Genomic DNA, 21,560 nt, shown 5'->3' with positions numbered 1-21,560 from the left:
GTGGCACGGGCAGGAGCGGACTGAACGTGTCGGCTTCTCACTTTTTGGATTTTAGAAGGGCATGACATGCCTATATCTGTGTCTCCCCCTCCTTTTACTCCTCCACCTCTTTTCTTTTCGCATGACTATATGTACTTGTCACTTTTCCATGTGTTAGTTGTGTCTTCAGAGCAGTTTGTCAGCTTTTGGACACCTTTGAAGGTGTTTTCTATGTGTTTCTATGTGTTTTTGTTTGCCTGCCATTGGTTTTAACGGTGTTCGAAGGTGTTCGACGAACAGTTCGACGAACAGTTCGGCGAACACACGGGTGTTCGACGAACCGAACCGAACTCGAACACTACGGGGGTGGCTCAACACTATTGATAACCCCCTGCCAGAGGTGTCTGCTAGTAGCTTTTCCCCAGTTCCGCAATGAATATACATGGGTGGTCAGGTGAGCCAAACACCCTTGCATATAAGGATTTCATCAGTTAGCTAAGTTGTGTAGGCACCCTTTGCTTCTAAGACTTCCATTTATTTCAAATGGGTAGAGCCATTTAATGAGTGGCAATCACAAGCGACTGGGATCCTTGTGTTCTGAAGAGCAGGATGGGCTGCCTAAAGTTCCAATATGATGTTAGGAAACTTAAGTATCCAGACCGTAATTCTTGTCTATGGAATGGAGCATTGCAACTTGCTAGACAATGTGGTGTTCATTTAGTCATTCCAATATTCATCCTTATCCACAGATGTCGGCATGGATATTATTGGAGGAAATGAGGCCGCTCCACACTCCAGACCATACATGGCTCTTCTGATTTCTAAAAAGCCATGTGGAGGGGCATTAATTAAACCAAACTGGATTTTAACTGCCGCTCATTGTTTTGTGTAAGTATGTGTATCGCACTATAATAAAAACTAAAAAAAACGGAACAAAATGAGCATATACACCATAATAAGTAAATAAGAAACCGTAATAGTACATGTAAATAACATATGGTACTTAGTTAACATTATTTTGATCAAAAAAGTGTAAAAGTCAACCCAACAAGACAAGATGTACACAATCATATCCTGTCTGTGTCAGCTGACCTCAATGTACAGTACAGACCAAAAGTTTGGACACACCTTCTCATTTTTCTGTATTTTCATGACTATGAAAATTGTACATTCACACTGAAGGCATCAAAACTATGAATTAACACATGTGGAATTATATACTTAACAAAAAAGTGTGAAACAACTGAAAATATGTCTTATATTCTAGGTTCTTCAAAGTAGCCACCTTTTGCTTTGATGACTGCTTTGCACACTCTTGGCATTCTCTTGATGAGCTTCAAGAGGTAGTCACAGGAAATGGTTTTCACTTCACAGGTGTCCTGTTTCAGGTTTAATAAGTGGGATTTCTTGCCTTATAAATGGGGTTGGGACCATCAGTTGTGTTGTGCAGAAGTCTGGTGGATACACAGCTGATTGTCCTACTGAATAGACTGTTAGAATTTGTATTATGGCAAGAAAAAAGCAGCTAAGTAAAAAAACCGAGTGCCCATCATTACTTTAAGAAATGAAGGGCAGTCAGTCTGAAAAATTGGGCAAACTTTGAAAGTGTCCCCAAGTGCAGTTGCAAAAACCATCAAGCGCTACAAAGAAACTGGCTCACATGAGGACCGCCCCAGGAAAAGAAGACCAAGAGTCACCTCTGCTTCTGAGGATAAGTTTATCCGAGTCACCAGCCTCAGAAATCGCAGGTTAAGAGCAGCTCAGATTAGACACCAGGTCAATGCCACACAGAGTTCTAGCAGCAGACACATCTCTTCAACAACTGTTAAGAGGAGACTTCCTTGGAAACCGCTGCTAAGGACAGGCAACAAGCAGAAGAGACTTGTTTGGGCTAAAGAACACAAGGAATGGACATTAGACCAGTGGAAATCTGTGCTTTGGTCTGATGAGTCTAAATTTGAGATCTTTGGTTCCAAGCACCATGTCTTTGTGCGACGCAGAAAAGGTGAACGGATGGACTCTATATGCCTGGTTCCCACCATGAAGCATGGAGGAGGAGGTGTGATGGTGTGGGGGTGCTTTGCTGGTGACACTGTTGGGGATTTATTCAGAATTGAAGGCATACTGAACCAGCATGGCTACCACAGCATCTTGCAGCGGCATGCTATTCCATCCGGTTTGCGTTTAGTTGGACCATCATTTATTTTTCAAGAGGACAATGACCCCAAACACACCTCCAGGCTGTGTAAGGGCTATTTGACCAAAAAGTAGAGTGATGGGGCGCTACGCCAGATGATCTGGCCTCCACAGTCACCAGACCTGAACCCAATCGAGATGGTTTGAGGTGAGCTGGACCGCAGAGTGAAGGCAAAAGAGCCAACAAGTGCTAAGCATCTCTGGGAACTCCTTCAAGATTGTTGGAAGGCCATTTCCGGTGATTACCTCTTGAAGCTCATCAAGAGAATGCCAAGAGTGTGCAAAGCAGTCATGAAAGCAAAAGGTGGCTACTTTGAAGAACCTAGAATATAAGACATATTTTCAGTTGTTTCACACTTTTTTGTTAAGTATATAATTCCACATGTGTTAATTCATAGTTTTGATGCCTTCAGTGTGAATGTACAATTTTCATAGTCATGAAAATACAGAAAAGTCTTTAAATGAGAAGGTATGTCCAAACTTTTGGTCTGTGCTGTAGATAAGGGCCTACTATGAGAAATACTGACAATTCTATCAATTTTAAAAAAAAACATATTCTCCAATGTTCTTTTACTGATGTTAATTGTCATCACCCAACATTCCTAGGGAACCCTTCAGTATGAACCTCAGCATTAGAAAGAAATAGAGGAGTGAGACCATTACTGAGCCTCCCATTCTTATAAGCCAAATATACATCTTCTAAGGTCATATTTTTTAGATTTTTCAATATCACACTAGTAATAAGGAAGGGTGCCCACAACCTAATAATGTATGGGAGTGCCAGTGATGCAAAACTACATTATTATCAATAAAGGAACTGCACATCCAAAGAGATAATAGAATACCTTACTATAAACTCCATAGACAAAATGGCAAAGCAAATCACAGAATAAAAACATTTAAAAAAACACATACTAACTCAAAAGGCGCAACCTGAAGGTTTTACAATGGCCCTCACAGTCCCCTGATCTGAACATCATTGAAAATCTGTGACTAGACCTCAAAATAGCAGTGCATGCAAGACAACCAGAAGTCTCACAGAACTGGAAGAATTTTCCAAGGACGAATGAGTGAAAATCCCTCAAACAAGAATTAAAAGACTCTTGTCTGGCTACAAAAAGTGTTTACAATCTGTGGTTCTTTCAAAAGGAGGTGCTGCTAGGTACTAACCATGCAGGGTGCCCAAACTTTTGCATCAGCCCATTTTACTTTTTGTAATTTTTAAGACGTAAAAAATTACATTTTTTTTTGGGGCTAAAATACAAAGGAAATGTGTTATCTTTAACTTTTGGCCCTTTAGATCATTTCATCTTGCTTAACTCTTCTTGCTTTCCAAGGACGGGGGTATGGACAACTGAATGCTGCGCTGGGACAAGGACGTGGTTGTGCTTCCTGATGCTGCTTCTTGAGAGTGTGCAACGACAGGTGCAGGGCAGGAGGCATCTTTGCATGCACCATGGACAGGGGATTAGCATGCACGCACAACAGCGGAAGAAGCAATGGTGCCACCCACAGACACTATTCCTGGACCCTGGGGTTCGGCCGACAAAGTCTGGTGCTTTGCTGCCATGTGCCTGATCATGCTGGTGGTGGTCAGGTTTTGTCACCCCTGCTGATGCTGGCCTGGCAGGTGGTGCAAATGGCCTTTTTGGGGTTATTGGCAGAGACTTTTAGAAACAACCAGACTCGGGAAGACCTAACAGCTGTACTGGCAACTTCCTTCGTGTTGGTGTTATGGGGAACGGTTGCCTGTCTTCTTTCTGCGGCCACCACACTACTTCTTCCTGCCTGTTGGGGTGCTCTGCCTCCCTCCCCATGTGTGCTGCTGTCCTCACTCTGCATGTCCTCCTGCCAGGTTGGGTCAGTTACAATATCATCCACCACCTCATCTTCCAATTCCGCACTCTGGTCCTCCTCCTGACTTTCTGGCAATTGTGTCTCATCAAAGTCCACCTCTTGTGACACTTTCCCACCGTTGCCTTCGTGTGACTGTGGCTGCTCAAATATTTGGGCATCGCTACATGCGATCTCCTCTTGGCCTGCTTCAAGTGGACCAGACGAGAGTCCCGAATCTGTAAATGGAAAAGTGAACAGCTCTTCGGAGTGGCACAATTTCAGCTTGCCAACGGCCTCGGCCTCTGCATGCACCATCATTACAATCATCTCGTCCAGTTCCCTGTCCCTTGCCATGTGCCTTGCCCATTTTAAATGGAGGACAATATCTTCCACGCTCACTACAAATGACTGAATTTGGAGCGAACTTAAATCTGATCCGTGTGACGAACAATCCACAGTTTTAAATACCTGCCCTGTAGGTAACTATTTTGAACAGCAATCTGGTGTCAGTTGCTTCACTGACACACTGAAACAAATTTTTAATGGAGGTCATAAAGGGCAATATTTTCTGAAAAAGTATACAGTGCTGGCCAAAATTATTGCCACCCCTGCAATTCTGCCAGATAATACTCAGTTTCTTCCTGAAAATGATTGCAATCACAAATTCTTTGGTATTATTCTCTTCATTTAATTTGTCTTCAGTTAAAAAAGCACAAAAAGAATTGTCCTAAAGCCAAATTGGATATAATTCCACACCAAACCTAAAAAAAGGGGGTGGACAAAAGTATTGGCACCCTTTGAAAAATCATGTCATGCTTCTCTAATTTGTGTAATTAACAGCACCTGTAGCTTACCTGCGGCACCTAACAGGTGTTGGCAATAACTAAATCACACTTGCAGCCAGTTAACATGGATTAAAGTTGACTCAACCTCTGTCCTTGTGTGTACTACATTGAGCATGGAGAAAAAAAAGAAGACCGAAGAACTGTCTGAGGACTTGAGAAACCAAATTGTGAGGAAGCATGAGCAATCTCAAGGCTACAAGTCCATCTCCAAAGACCTGAATGTTCCTGTGTCTTCCGTGCGCAGTGTCATCAAGAAGTTTAAAGCCCATGGCACTGTGGCTAACCTCCCTAGATGTGGACGGAAAAGAAAAATTGATGAGAGATTTCAACGCAAGATTGTGCGGATGGTGGATAAAGAACCTCGACTAACATCCAAACAAGTTCAAGCTGCCCTGCAGTCCGAGGGTACAACAGTGTCAACCCGTACTATCCGTCGGCGTCTGAATGAAAAGGGACTGTATGGTAGGATACCCAGGAAGACCCCACTTCTTACCCCGAGACATAAAAAAGCCAGGCTGGAGTTTGCCAAAACTTACCTGAGAAAGCCTAAAACCTTTTGGAAGAATGTTCTCTGGTCAGATGAGACAAAAGTAGAGCTTTTTGGGAAAAAGCATCAACATAGAGTGTACAGGAAAAAAAAGAGGCATTCAAAGAAAAGAACACGGTCCCTACAGTCAAACATGGCGGAGGTTCCCTGATGTTTTGGGGTTGCTTTGCTGCCTCTGGCACTGGACTGCTTGACCATGTGCATGGCATTATGAAGTCTGAAGACTACCAACAAATTTTGCAGCATAATGTAGGGCCCAGTGTGAGAAAGCTGGGTCTCCCTCAGAGGTCATGGGTCTTCCAGTAGGACAATGACCCAAAACACACTTCCAAAATCACTATAAAATGGTTTGAGAGAAAGCACTGGAGACTTCTAAGGTGGCCAGGAATGAGTCCAGACCTGAATCCCATAGAACACCTGTGGAGAGATCTCAAAATGCCAGTTTGGAGAAGGCACCCTTCAAATATCAGGGACCTTGAGCAGTTTGCCAGAGCATTGTAAGAAACTCATTGATGGTTACCAGAAGCGGTGGTTCACAGTTATTTTGGCTAAAGGTTGTGCAACCAAGTATTAGGCTGAGGGTGCCAATACTTTTGTCCGGCCCTTTTTTGGAGTTTTGTGTGAAATGATTAATGATTTGATTTTTGCTTCATTCTCTTTTGTGTTTTTTCCTTGCAAGCAAATTAAATGAAGACAATAGTACCAAAGAATTTGTGATTGCAATCATTTTCAGGAAGAAACTGAGTATTATCTGACAGAATTGCAGGGGTGCCAATACTTTTGGCCAGCACTGTATGTGATCTGTGTGACGGAGAAAACATGGTTTTACATACCTGGCATTTAGGTTACTATTTTGAACAGCAAACCAATGTCAAAAACTTAGCTGACACACTGAAACATTTTTTATTGGTGGTCAGAAATGGCAGTATTTTCTGAAAAAGTATATGTGATCCGTGTGAGGGAGAAAACACAGTTTTAAATATCTGGCCTGTAGGTTACTATTTTGAACAGCAAACCAATGTCAAAAACTTAGCTGACACACTGCAACAAATTTTTAATGGAGGTCAGAAATGGCAGTATTTTCTGACAACGTATATGTGATCAGTGTGATGGAGAAAACATGGTTTTACATACCTGGCCTGTAGGTAACTATTTTGAACTGCAAACTGTTGTCAATTGCATCACTGACACACTGAAACAAATTTTTAATGGAGGTCAGAAATGGCAGTATTTTTTGAAAACGTATATGTGATCCGTGTGATGGAGAAAACACAGTTTTAAATACCTGGCCTGTAGGTAACTATTTTGAACAGCAAACCAATGTCAAAACTTTGGTGACACACTGAAAAAAAATTTAATGGAGGCCACAAATGGCAGTATTTTCTGAAAATGTATATGTAATCCGTGTGACGGAGAAAACACAGTTTTAAATACCTGGCCTGTAGGTAACTATTTTGAACAGCAATCTGGTGTCAATTGCTTCACTGACACACTGAAACAAATTTTTAATGGAGGTCAGAAATGGCAATATTTACTAAAAACGTATATGTGATCTGTGTGACGGAGAAAACATGGTTTTACATACCAGGCCTGTAGGTAACTATTTTGAACTGCAAACTGTTGTCAATTGCATCACTGACACATTGAAACAACAAATTTTTAATGGAGGCCAGAAATGGCAGTATTTTCTGAAAACGTATATGTCCTCCGTGTGACGGAGAAAACACAGTTTTAAATACCAGGCCTGTAGGTTACTATTTTTAACAGCAAACCAATGTCAAAAACTTAGCTGACACACTGAAAAAAAAAATTATTGGAGGCCAGAAAAGGCAGTATTTTCTGAAAATGTATATGTGATCCGTGTGACGGAGAAAACACAGTTTTAAATACCTGGCCTGTAGGTAACTATTTTGAACAGCAATCTGGTGTCAATTGATTCACTGACACACAGATACAAATTTTTAATGGAGGTCAGAAATGGCAGTATTTTCTGACAACGTACAGTATATATGATCCGTGTGACAGAGAAAACACAGTCTTAAATACCTGGCCTGTAGGTAACTATTTTGAACAGCAATCTGGTGTCAATTGCTTCACTGACACACTGAAACAAATTTATAATGGAAGTCATAAATGGCAATATTTTCTGAAAACGTATATATGATCTGTGTGACTGAGACAACACAGTTTTAAATACTTGGCCTGTAGGTAACCATTTTGAACAGCAAACCAATGTCAAAAACTTTGGTGACACACTGAAAAAAAAATTTAATGGAGGCCAGAAATGGCAGTATTTTCTGAAAATGTATATGTGATCCATGTGATGGAGAAAACACAGTTTTAAATACCTGGCCTGTAGGTAACTATTTTGAACAGCAATCTGGTGTCAATTGATTCACTGACACACTGAAATAAATTTTTAATGGAGGTCAGAAATGGCAGTATTTTCTGACAACGTATATGTGATCCGTGTGATGGAGAAAACATAGTTTTAAATACCTGGCCTGTAGGTAACTATTTTGAACAGCAATTTGGTGTCAATTGCTTCACTGACACACTGAAACAAATTTTTAATGGAGGTCAGAAATGGCAGTATTTTCTGAAAACGTATATGTGATCCGTGTGATGGAGAAAACACAGTTTTAAATACCTGGCCTGTAGGTAACTATTTTGAACAGCAATCTGGTGTCAATTGCTTCACTGACGCACTGAAACAAATTTTTAATGGAGGTCAGAAATGGCAGTATTTTCTGACAACGTACAGTATATGTGATCCATGTCACGGAGAAAACACAGTTTTAAATACCTGGCCTGTAGGTAACTATTTTGAACAGCAATCTGGTGTCAATTGCTACACTGACACACTTTAACAAATTTTTAATGGAGATCATAAAATGTCAATAATTTCTGAAAACGTATATGTGATCCGTGTGACGGAGAAAACATGGTTTTACATACCTGGACTGTAGGTAACTATTTTGAACAGCAAACCAATGTCAAAAACTTTGGTGACACACTGAAATTTTTTTTAATGGAGGCCAGGAATGGCAGTATTTTCTGAAAATGTGTATGTGATCCGTGTGACGGAGAAAACACAGTTTTAAATACCTGGCCTGTAGGTAACTATTTTGAACTGTTAGAACTCTCCTGTTTGGTTTTTTTTGGTTTGCTGGTCACATGACCATTTTTGCCTTTTTAATCTGGCTCCGCCCTCCTGGCCTTGCTGGACTTCATTGTATTTACTACTCTTGAGCTAGCTTGGTGCTCTGTTACCGTTCTCTGTTAGTTTTGCTAGGTCTTCGGACCTCTATGTTCTTTGTTGTGTGTTTGTCTTTGACTGCTACAATTTCTGCTAGGAGGTGTCCAACTTTATCCCAGTCCCTATTTCTTGTAGGGATTCCTCCCTTGCATCTATAGGTCTTCGTACAGACTAGCCGAGGACTTTAGCGGGTCTGATCGCAGGATCAGGTTCCCCGTTACATTGTAGGGATCCAGTTTAGCTCGATTGTAGGGACAGATCTCCTGTCTTTCCTTAGTGCTTGTAGCAGATCATAACAGTAAGTCCAGCCCTAAAAGAAAAAAAAAAAAATTTCTCTAAGGAAAGACCTCCAGTTTTCCATCATGGTCTCGGTTCAAGATTTGGCTCAACGCTTGCAGGGACTCTCTCTGGAGGTGGCCAAGCTCCAACAACACGTGAGTAGCTGTTCTGGAGCACATTTTGTGGAACCAAAGGTACGTCTGCCTGGTTTATTTTTTGGCGAACAACAAGATTTTTTTTCTTTTAAAAATGCTTGTTTATTGTATTTTCGTTTGAGACCTGGATCCTCTGGTGATGAATCACAGCGCATAGGGTTCATAATGTCACTTTTGCACAAAGATCCTCAGGGATGGGCCTTCTCTCTCCAACCTAGTGATCCGTGCTTTACATCAGTGGATAGTTTTTTTTCTGCTTTGGGTTTGTTGTACGATGATCCTGATCGTGTCTCATCTGCTGAGTCTGAATTGAGGCGATTGAGGCAGGGATCAGGTAATGTGGAAAAATATTGTTCTCACTTCCGTCGGTGGTCTGCCCAGGTGGGGTGGAACGATTCAGCTTTGAAAAGCTTGTTTCTTGCAGGGCTAGGTGAAAGGGTTAAGGATTTACTGATTGCTTATCCCACACCTGGAAACTTGCAGGAGGCAATGCAATTAGCTATACAGGTGGACAGGAGACTGCGTGCAAGGGTTAATGAGAGCAAATCCTCTGCTATGTCAGCTCCGAGTCCTGAGAGGGTCTGTGCTGACAATGGAGAGCCGATGGAGATTGGGGCGATGGCACCCCGCTCTCAGGAAAAAGACCGCAGGCTTTCTGAAGGCTTATGCTTCTATTGCGGAAATTCTGGTCATTTTATTAAGAACTGTGTGCTTCGTATGAAGAAAGAAAAAAAAATGGTCAGTCATGCACGTATTGCCTGTTTAAATTCTAAGGGAGTATTCCTATCTTCCACTACCACTGCTCAGGATGAATTAATTGAATTTCGGGTATTTGTGGATTGTGGTTCTACTCTGAATGTGATTGATGGGGGATTCTTGGAAAAACTTAGATTAGAACCTAAAACTTTGTCATCCCCTATTGCTGTGGTTTCTGTTGATGGCTCTCCCTTGAAGAGTGTTACTCACAAGGTCTGTGAATTTCCCCTCACTATTAATGGTATTCATCAAGAGAATTTGGATTTGGTGGTATTGGATAATTTGCCTTCTCCAGTAATATTGGGGTTACCCTGGTTAAAATTGCACAATCCTGTACTGGATTGGTCTACCAATGAAATTAAGTCCTGGAGCCCTAAGTGTTATGACAAGTGTTGTAACGGACGTATTGCTGCGGTAGAGAAAGGGGAATTACCTGTACCTATTCAGGATTTTTGGAGAGTTTTTTCTGAGGAGGAGTCACAAATTTTGCCTCCCCATAGAGACTATGATTGTACCATTGAATTTGTCCCTGGAGCGACTCTTCCTAAAAGTCGTTTAATTAATCTTACTATTCATGAGAGAAAGGCTTTGGAGGAATACATACAGACAAGCTTGGCCGCCGGTCACATTAGGCCTTCCAAGTCTCCTGTGGCTGTTGGATTTTTTTTTGTAAAAAAAAAAAGATGGCGGTTTACGTCCTTGTCTGGACTTTCGTGAGATGAATAAAATTACTGTACGCAATCCTTACCCACTGCCATTGATTCCGGATTTGTTTAACCAGTTAGTGGGGGCCAAGTGGTTCTCTAAAATTGATCTCCGGGGGGCATACAATTTGTTGCGCATGAAGGAGGGTGATGAATGGAAGACTGCTTTTAACACTCCTGTGGGTCATTTTGAGAATCTGGTTATGCCTTTTGGTCTTACCAATGCTCCAGCATTTTTTCAGAATCTTATTAATGACATCCTTAGTAGAGATGAGCGGTGTTCGACTAGAACTGTTCGCCAATCTCAAATTCCAGCTGTTTTGGGCGGTGTTCGAGTTGTTCGATGAACCCGAACGATTTGCAAAAAATTCGGCTGTTCGAGGTTATGTTCGATAACTGTTCGTGCACCAAAAGCGTGTCCTGCATGTCTGGCGCTATTTAGAGCACCAATCATGCAGGGATTGTCTGCCACTCACTGTAATGCCACAGCCTTGGTGGTTGTGACATTACAGTGATTGCCCAAATCGATGGGAACAGTGCTCACAGTGAAACATGAAAAGCCGGCATTTCAGCAGCGGCATACACCGGTACCCGACAATTTAGAACCGAAAGAATAGAGCATCACACATAGATTAGATAGATAGAAACATGTCAGTCACATATATAAGAAGTACAGTGACAGTGTTGATTACTGTACTTGCCATTTAGTGTAAAGGATTTATTAAAAAAAATAATAGTGTTTTCATGCACCGTCTCTTTAAAAAAGCCGGCCGGCAATTCAGCATCTGTACCCGACAATTTAGAATGGAAGGAATAGAGCATCACACATAGATTAGATAGATAGAAACATGTCAGTCACATATATATGAAGTACAGTGACAGTGTTGATTACTGTACTTGTCATTTAGTGTTAAAATAAAGGATTTATTAAAAAAAAAATTGGCGTGGGGTTCCCCATAATTTTAGGCTCTAGCGGAGGTTAAGCAGACAGCTGGGGCAGATGTTTGAAGCCTGGGAAGGGGTAATACCCACGGAGCTTCCCAGGCTACTAATATCAGCCCCCAGCTGAATGCCTAGCCTTTACTAGCTATTAAAATGGGGGACCCCCCAAAAAAATTGACGTGGGGTCCCCCCTATTTTAATAGCTAGCAAAGGCTAGGCAGACAGCTGGGGGCTGATATTAATAGCCCAGGAAGGGTGCCATGAATATTGGCCCCCTCCCAGGCTAGAAACACCAGCCGTCAGCCGCCCCAGAAATGGCGCATCCATAGGATGCGCCAACTCTGGCACTTAGCCTCACTCTTCCCACTGCCCTGTAGCGGTGGCAGTGGGGTAATAGGGTTGGGGTTGATGTCAGCTTATAATGCCAGCTGACATCAAGCCCAGGTTAGTAATGGAGAGGCGTCTATAAGACACCCCCATTACTAACCCCATAGTCAAAGTTAAAAAAAACCACAAACACCCAGAATAAAGTCCTTTAATTGAAATAAAGACACAATTCTTTATTGTTCTAAATTAAACCATACTTACAATCACGCCCATTCCAGCTGAAGCCAACGATCCCCTGCAATAAAAGAAAAATAATAAAGCAACATCATCCTTACCTTTCCATGGTTCCCACGACAGCTTCAGCTCTGCTACATCGAGATGACAGGCTGGACCGCAGCAGAAAGCTGCCATCCAGCCTGTCATCCCGCAGACACTGAGAAGCGCAGGCATGCTTGCACTCCTCAGCGTCTCTCTGTGACGGCATAAAGATGAGCCGAGTTCATGTCCAATGAACTCGGCTCACCTCATGCATGTCACTGACAGCGTGGGAAAATTCTCACGCTGAAGCGCTGAGTGCAGGAGAATTCTCCCACGCTGTCAGTGATGTGCATAAGGTGAGCTCATGTCCAATGAACTCAGCTCACCTCATGCACGTCACTGACAGCGTGGGAAAATTCTCCTGCACTCAGCGCTTCAGTGTGAGAATTCTCCCATGAATTTCGGGCTTAGGGCCAGCTGATAATGCCAAGCTGGCCCTAACCCCTTTATTACCCAGTGAGCCACCGCATCAGGGCCCTGGATGAGTTGGGTACAGCGCCCAAGCTTTCTAGGCCCCCCCCCCCGCTGCAAATTGCAGTCCGCAGCCACCCCGGAAAATGGTGCGTTCATAGAAGCGCCATCTTCTGGCGCTGTACCCAACTCATCCAGGGCCCTGGTGCGGTGGCTCACTGGGTAATAAAGGGGTTAGGGCCAGCTTGGTATTATCAGCTGGCCCTAAGCCCAAAATTCATGGGGTCACGCCAGTATTAGACATGACCGCCATGAATTTCTAGTAAAGTATTTAAAAAAAACACAACACCCAGAATAAAGTCCTTTAATTGAAATAAACACACAATTCTTTATTGTTCTAAATTAAACCATACTTACCGTCACGCCCATTCCACCTGAAGCCAACGATCTCCTGCAATAAAAGAAAAATAATAAAGCAACCTCATCCTTACCTTTCCATGGTTCCCATGACAGCTTCAGCTCTGCTACATCGAGATGACAGGCTGGAGCGCAGCAGAACGCTGCCATCCAGCCTGTCATCCCGCAGACACTGAGAAGAGCAGGCTTGCTTGCGCTCCTCAGTGTCTCTCTGTGACGGCATCCAGATGAGCCGAGGTCATGTCCAATGAACTCAGCTCACCTCATGCACCTCACTGACAGCGTGGGAAAATTCTCCTGCACTCAGCGCTTCAGCGTGAGAATTTTCCCACGCTGTCAGTGACGTGCATGAGGTGAGCTGAGATCATTGGACATGAACTCACCTCATGCACGTCACTGACAGCGCTTCAGCGTGAGAATTTTCCCACGCTGTCAGTGACGTGCATGAGGTGAGTTCATGTCCAATGATCTCAGCTCACCTCATGCACGTCGCTGACAGCGTGGGAAAATTCTCCTGCACTCAGCGCTTCAGCGTGAGAATTCTCCCACGCTGAAGCGCTGAGTGCAGGAGAATTTTCCCACGCTGTCAGTGACGTGCATGAGGTGCGCCGAGTTCATTGGACATGACCTCGGCTCATCTGGATGCCGTCACAGAGAGACACTGAGTAGCGCAAGCATGCCTGCGCTTCTCAGTGTCTGCGGGATGACAGGCTGGATGGCAGCTTTCTGCTGCGGTCCAGCCTGTCATCTCAATGTAGCAGAGCTGGAGCTGTCCTGGGAACCATGGAAAGGTAAGGATGATGTTGGTTTATTATTTTATTTTTATTACAGGAGATCGTTGGCTTCAACTGGAATGGGCGTGATGGTAAGTATGGTTTAATTTAGAACAATAAAGAATTGTGTGTTTATTTCAATTAAAGGACTTTATTCTGGGTGTTTGTGGGTTTTTTTTAACTTTGACTATGGGGTTAGTAATGGGGGTGTCTTATAGACGCCTCTCCATTACTAACCTGGGCTTGATGTCAGCTGGCATTATAAGCTGACATCAACCCCAACCCTATTACCCCACTGCCACCGCTACAGGGCAGTGGGAAGAGCGAGGCTAAGTGCCAGAATTGGCGCATCCTATGGATGCGCCATTTCTGGGGCGGCTGACGGCTGGTGTTTCTAGCCTGGGAGGGGGCCAATATTCATGGCACCCTTCCTGAGCTATTAATATCAGCCCCCAGCTGTCTGCCTAGCCTTTGCTAGCTATTAAAATAGGGGGGACCCCACGTCATTTTTTTGGGGTGGTCCCCCATTTTAATAGCTAGTAAAGGCTAAGTATTCAGCTGGGGGCTGATATTAGTAGCCTGGGAAGCTCCATGGGTATTACCCCCTTCCCAGGCTTCAAACATCTGCCCCAGCCGTCTGCTTAACCTCCGCTAGAGACTAAAATTACGGGGAACCCCACGCCAATTTTTATTTTAATAAATCCTTTATTTTAACTCTAAATGACAAGTACAGTAACCAACACTGTCGCTGTACTTATTATATATGTGACTGACATGTTTCTATCTATCTAATCTATGTATGATTCTCTATTCCTTCTATTCTAAATTGTCGGGTACAGATGCTGAATTGCCGGCCGGCTTTTTTAAAGAGACGGTGCATGAAAACACTATTATTTTTTTAAATAAATCCTTTACACTAAATGACAAGTACAGTAAGCAACACTGTCACTGTACTTATTATATATGTGACTGACATGTTTCTATCTATCTAATCTATGTGTGAAGCTCTATTCTTTCTGTTCTAAATTGTCGGGTACAGATGCTGAATTGCCGGCCGGCTTTTTTAAAGAGACGGTGCATGAAAACACTAATATTTTTTTTAATAAATCCTTTACACTAAATGACAAGTGCAGTGACCAACACTGTCACTGTGCTTCTTATTTGTGTGACTGACATGTTTCTATCTATCTAATCTATGTGTGATGCTCTATTCCTTCTTGTCTAAATTGTCGGGTACCGGTGTATGCCGCTGCTGAATTTGCCGGCAGGCTTTTTTAAAGAGAGTGTCTTCTGAGCAGTTTGTCAGCTTTTGGACACCTTTGCAGGTGTTTTCTATGTGTTTCTATGTGTTTTTGTTTGCCTGCCATTGGTTTTAACGGTGTTCGACGGTGTTCTAAGGTGTTCGACGAACAGTTTGACGAACAGTTCCTCGAACATCCCGGTGTTCGACGAACCGAACCGAACCCGAACACTACGGGGGTGGCTCAACACTAATCCTTAGACCTTTAATCGGCAAAAATGTGGTTGTGTATTTGGATGACATTCTGATTTATTCGCCTGATCTGGAGTCTCATTTGCGGAGCGTACGTGAGGTATTACAGTTATTAATGGACAATTCGCTTTTTGCTAAGCTGGAGAAATGTGAGTTCGCTGTACAGAGAATTAGTTTTTTGGGCTACATTATCTCCAGTGAAGGTTTTGAGATGGACCGGTTAAAGTTCAAGCTGTGCAGGAATGGCCTAGGCCTATTGGTTTGAAATCGATACAGAGGTTTTTGGGTTTCGCCAATTATTACAGAAAATTCATAAAAAAAATTCTATTATTGTCAAACCGCTGACCGATCTCACCAGGAAAGGTGCTAATGCGGTTCAGTGGACTTCTGAGGCCATTGAAGCTTTTGTGTTTCTAAAGGAGAGGTTCACCTCTGCTCCCATCCTTATGCAGCCTGATATGACTAAGCCGTTTTTGGTTGAAGTTGATGCTTCTTCGGTGGGGGTCGGTGCGGTGTTGTCTCAGGAAAGCAAGGATGGAGTACATCCCTGTGCCTTTTTTTCAAAAAAATTTTCTGAGACTGAACTTAATTACGATATTGGTAATCGGGAATTGCTGGCGATTAAACTCGCATTTGAACACTGGCGTCACCTCTTGGAAGGTGCTGAATTTCCCATTCAGGTTTTCACTGATCATAAAAATCTGATCTATCTGGATGCTGCCAAGCGCTTGAATGCCCGTCAGGCTAGGTGGGCACTTTTTTTCTCGCGGTTTAATTTTTCCGTTACTTACATCCCGGGTACCAAGAATGTTAAAGCGGATGCTTTGTCTCGCAGCTTTTCTCCCATGGTCGGTGTTGAGGAGGAAGAGGAGAGCATTTTACAAGAAGGTGTTGTGATTGCTGCTTTGGACTCCGTTTTGGAGGATGAGATTCTTAAAGCTCAGGAGAATGCCCCATCTAACACTCCCCATGGGAGGTTGTTTGTGCCTAGGACCTTTAGGAGAGATTTGTTTGTTGAGTGTCATGAGTCTCGGTTGGCAGGTCATCCAGGAATTTCTGAGACCAAGAGACTTGTGGGTCGCAGTTTTTGGTGGTCTGGATGGCAGAAGGAAGTCATTAAGTGGGTGCGCCAATGTACTGTGTGTGCTAGATCTAAGTCTTCGCATGCTCCTGCTGCGGGGTTGCTTTGCCCTCTGGAGGTTCCTAGTGCACCTTGGACACATCTGGCTATGGACTTTATTACTGACCTTCCCCCCTCTGAAGGTTTCACGGTCATCTGGGTGGTCGTGAACCATTTTAGCAAGATGTGTCACTTGGTTCCCTTCATCAAACTGCCTTGCACTAAGACACTCGCTAAGGCCTTTGTCAAGGAAATTGTCAGACTACATGGTGTTCCTACTGACATTGTTTCTGATAGGGGACCTCAGTTCGTGGCTCGTTTTTGGCGTGCCTTTTGTGACAGGTTGGGAGTTCATTTGTCGTTTTCATCCAGATATCATCCTGAGTCTAATGGCCAGACAGAAAGGAAGAACCAGGATGTTGAGCAGTTCTTGCGTTGTTTTGTGGCAGACAATCAAGAGGGGTGGTCTGAGTTTCTGCCACTTGCTGAATTTGCTCTTAACAACCATACATCCTCTTCTGCTGGGTGTTCGCCTTTTTTTTGTTGTTCTGGGAGACATCCGTCTTTTGGGTCATTCTCCAAATTGGTTTCGGCTGTGCCTGAGGAGGAGAGTTTTTCCGGTGATTTGGAGAGAGTTTGGACGGATGTGCGTGGTAATCTTCAGGAGGCTAACAAAAAATCGAAGAGGTACTTTGATAGGAAACGGCAAGAGGTTTTGTTTGCTGTTGGTGACATGGTTTGGTTGTCCTCTAAGAAACTGGGATTGAGGATTCCTTCTAAAAAATTGGGTCCAAAGTTCGTAGGGCCCTTTAAGGTGCTTCAGATAGTTAACCAATCTGCTGTTAGGTTGGAGGTTCCTACATCCTGGAAGATTAACCCGGTGTTTCATGTTTCTCTGTTGAAAAAAGCTGATGTGTCGGATGGTGACGCCTCTGCCACTGTTCCTCCGGTGGTGGAGGACGGGGAATATGAAATTTCCCGCATCCTAAATTCTAGACGGTATAGAGGGAGTTTGCAGAATCTCGTCGCTTGGAAGGGTTTCGGACCTGAGGATAACTCATGGGTGAAGGCGGATGATGTTTCTTCTTCCAGACTTGTCAGAGCGTTTCACAGGAGGTTTCCTGGTAAGCCTGGGCCTAGGGGATCCGGAGGATCCTCTTAGAAGAGGGGGTACTGTTAGAACTCTCCTGTTAGTTTTTTTTTAGTTTGCTGGTCACATGACCATTTTTGCCTATTTAATCCGGCTCCGCCCTCCTGGCCTTGCTGGACTTCATTGTATTTACTACTCTTGAGCTAGTTTGGTGCTCTGTTACCGTTCTCTGTTAGTTTTGCTAGGTCTTCGGACCTCTATGTTCTTTGTTGTGTGTTTGTCTTTGACTGCTACAATTTCTGCTAGGAGGTGTCCAACTTTATCCCAGTCCCTAGTTCTTGTAGGGATTCCTCCCTTGCATCTATAGGTCTTCGTACAGACTAGCCGAGGACTTTAGCGGGACTGATCGCAGGATCAGGTTCCCCGTTACATCGTAGGGATCCAGTTTAGTTCGATTGTAGGGACAGATCTCCTGTCTTTCCTTAGTGCTTGTAGCAGATCATAACATGAACAGCAATCTGGTGTCAATTGCTTCACTGACACACTGAAACAAATTTTTAATGGAGGTCAGAAATGGCAGTATTTTCTGACAACGTATATGTGATCGGTGTGACGGAGAAAACAGTTTTAAATACCTGGCCTGTAGGTAACTATTTTGAACAGCAAACCGATGTCAAAAACTTTGCTGACACTGAAAAAAAAAATTAATGGAGGCCAGAAATTGCAGTATTTTCTGAAAATGTATATGTGATCCGTTTGATGGAGAAAACACGGTTTTAAATGCCTGGACTGTAGGTAACTATTTTGAACAGCAATCTGGTGTCAATTGCTTCACTGACACACTGAAATTTTTTTTAATGGAGGCCAGTATTTTCAACGCAATTATATGTGATCTGTGTGACGGACAAACCACCGTTTTAAATAGCTGGATTTTTAGTGCTGTAATATGGAAAGGACCTGGCTGTATTCTGCAGTGCCAACAAGCAAATGCCGCTGAAAAACGGTGTTCTCTGGATTGCTTGTTAAGCAAATAAAGAGGATTAAGATTAAAAAAAAATTATTCCTGTCCCTGAGACCTGGGCCTATTTCTAGAAATATCTAACAGCAGCAGCAGACAGAACTGGAATGGAGCATCTCGTGCTTTATGCACTGCAGTCTGCTATATACCCTTCCTGCCTGCCTACTGTATATACACTGCCTGCCTGATATCTCTGCAGATGGATTAGTCCTTAGAAGGACTGTTTGTTGAGATGGATATGTATCTCTAATATAGTTTGGTACACCTACACTAACTAGAAACAAGCAAATCTCTCCCTAGCTCAGCAGCACCTCTCCCTACACTGTCTGATTCCGGAGTGACTGTGACGGGCATGGCAGCGCTAGGTCTGATATAGACCTGATGATGCTGTGCAGCCAGCCAATCACTGTAATGCCACAACCAACATGGCTACAGGATTACAGTGAGTGGCAGTCAATACCTGCATGTTCATTGGCGCTCTAAAGAGAGCCCAACATGCAGGGAGGAGACCCGAGATCCCGCCGAGCAACCCCGGAGATACTCTGTGAGCGCCGAGCATCTCAAGCAGTGAGATTAGCACTGAGCAGTAGCGAACATGCTCGCTCATCACTAATCCTTATGCTCCATTCTGAGTGTTTACACAGGGGTTTCTGTGTAAATCTCTGAAATAGGTGATTCAGACAGAACCCCCGGCAGAAGATTCCCTATAATGAGGCTGATGGAGACACACTGTCTGAACTGTGATCTGACGCTGTCCGTCTTTTTAGGCGTGCATTAAAGTGCTGTCGGCCACAATTTTGTACACCTCTGAAAAGAAGGATAACACTGAACAGAGGCCATACAGAGTTCAAAGTAACTCTGCTGCCTCATTATAGTGAATGGATCCTTCGGGTGTTTCACCAGACTCGAGTCACTCGGAGATTTAGATTGAAACCCTGATATAAGTGCTCAGCGTAGAATGCAGGATAAATGTGATCCAAAATGTTATGTAAAATGTTCCTAACAAAAGCTTCAAATCAGTCCACAAAAAAGCAGTCTCCACTGAGGTCCATCACCTGCTAACAGAAATATAGAGCAGTACAAAGACTCTAGAAAAGTGCTATAGCTCCTCGTCCCCCAAAAGAAATCCAACAAATTCTGCTTTCCCAAATCCATATGCCCCTCTCCTTTCTGAGCCCCAATGTGCCTAAACCACATTTAATGTCCACATATTTAGCATTTCTGTAATGATGAGAGCCCGCCTAATTTATGGGTGTGTGTCCAGAAGCATGAGCTGGGCATAACGTACTGGTCACTACAACCTACTGGTCACTACAACCTACTTGTCACTACAATGTACTGGGGACAACAACATACTGGTAACTACAACTTACTGGTCACTACAACATGCTGGGGACTACAATGTACTGGGGACTACAACATACTGGTAACTACAACGTACTGGTCACTACAACATGCTGGGGACTACAGCGTACTGGAGACAACTATGAACTGGGGACTACAACATACTGGGCACTACAATGGCAGTTTGCAATTTTCACTCAGCAACATCTACTGCTGCTGTTTCTGGAAAACACCCATGGAGTCAAAATTGTCACTACACCTGTAGATAAATTCCCAAAGGGGTATCATTTTCAAAATGGGGTCACTTGAGCAGGGATTCTGCTCTTATAGCACTTCGGGTCTCTTTATATGGAGTTCGCAAACTATTCTAGGAAAATCTGTGCTCCAGGAGGCAAAAAGCACTCTGTCCATCTCGAGTCTCGCCGTGTGGCTAAGCAGTACTGTATAGCCATATATGGGGTATTGCCAGGTTCAGCCGAAATTTGGGACAAATTTTGGTGCCATTTTTACCCACTTATCTATGTGAAAATATAAACTCTGGGGCTAAAACAAAATTTTGGTGGTAAAAATGTAGTTATTTTTTCTTCACTGCCCAATGATATAAAATTCTGTGACACACCTGTGGCGTCAATATGATCCTTGCACTCCTAGATGAATTCATTGAGAGGTGTAGTTTGTAAAATGGGGTCACATATGGGGAGTCCTGCTGTTCTAGCACCTTAGGGGCTCTCCCAGTAGGTCATTGCACCCGCAACCATAACAGTAAAATCAGCACTATAATATGGCTCTCCCTCCCTGAGCTTTGTACTATGCCTCAAAAGTAGTTCCTGATTACATTCAGGGTATTTGTGCTCTCAGGAGAAATTTTAACAAACTGTGGTGCATATTTTCCTACTAGCCCTTATAAAAATTAAAAACTTGGGGCTAAAACAACATTTTAGTTGTAAACATGTAATTATTCTTTCTTCACCGCCCAATGGTATAAAATTCTGTGAAGCACAGTTGTTGTTAATATGATCACTCCACTCCTAGATGAATCATTGGGTTTGTAGTTTGTAAAATGAAGTCACATACAGGTTTTTTTCTGCTGTTCTGACACCTCAGGTGCTCTGCCAATATGACATGGCACCCTCAAACCATTCCAGCAAAATCTGAACTCCAATATGGCGCTTCTTCCATGCAGAGCTTTCACTTTGCCACAAAAGTAGTTTTTGACCATGTATGGAGTATCGGTGTTCTCAGGAGAAAATTCACAACAAATTTTGGGGTCAATTTTCTTCTGTTACCCTTGTGAAAATAAAAAAAATTGGGACTAAAACAATATTTTTGTGGGAAAAATATATATTTTTTCATTTTCCAGATCAACGTTTTAAAATTCAGTAAAGCATCTGGAGGTTCAAGGTGCTCACCACACATCTAAATAAATTCCTTGAGAAGTCTAGTTTCCAAAATGGAGTCACTTGTGGGGAGTTTCCACTGTTTAGGCACATCAGGGGCTCTCTAAATCCAACTTGACACCCGCAAACCATTCCTTCAAAGTCTGCATTCCAAAACCTTCCTTTCTGAGCCCTGCCGTGCTCCTAAACAGTAGTGTTTCCCTAAATATCTGCGTACTCAGGAGAAATTGCACAATAAATTTTGGGTTCCATTTCCTCCTGTTGCTGTTGGGAAAAAAATAATTGGAGCTAAAAGAACATTTTTGTGCAAAAATGTGATTTTTTTTTTCATGCCTCTACATTATAAAATTCTGTG

At 43.1% G+C, this 21,560-nt stretch overlaps 1 protein-coding gene across 1 annotated transcript in view; it reads left to right on the top strand.

Annotated features, from left to right (window-relative positions):
* The first annotated feature begins 588 nt into the window (after positions 1 to 588).
* LOC141270803 (granzyme A-like) overlaps positions 589 to 21,560 on the top strand; it is a 49,533-nt gene continuing 28,561 nt past the window's right edge. The window contains exons 1-2 of the mRNA XM_073680935.1: positions 589 to 640; positions 729 to 867. Of these exons, the coding sequence (XP_073537036.1) occupies positions 589 to 640; positions 729 to 867 (191 nt within the window). The remainder of the gene's footprint in view (positions 641 to 728; positions 868 to 21,560) is intronic.

This window comes from Phyllobates terribilis, unplaced genomic scaffold (assembly GCF_046119375.1).
Source record: "Phyllobates terribilis strain yellow unplaced genomic scaffold, ASM4611937v1 Scaffold_1__5_contigs__length_1240528914, whole genome shotgun sequence".
Taxonomy (NCBI): domain Eukaryota; kingdom Metazoa; phylum Chordata; class Amphibia; order Anura; family Dendrobatidae; genus Phyllobates; species Phyllobates terribilis.
The sequence above is the reverse complement of the archived record's forward strand: the minus strand, read 5'-3'. Positions and strand labels throughout refer to the sequence as shown.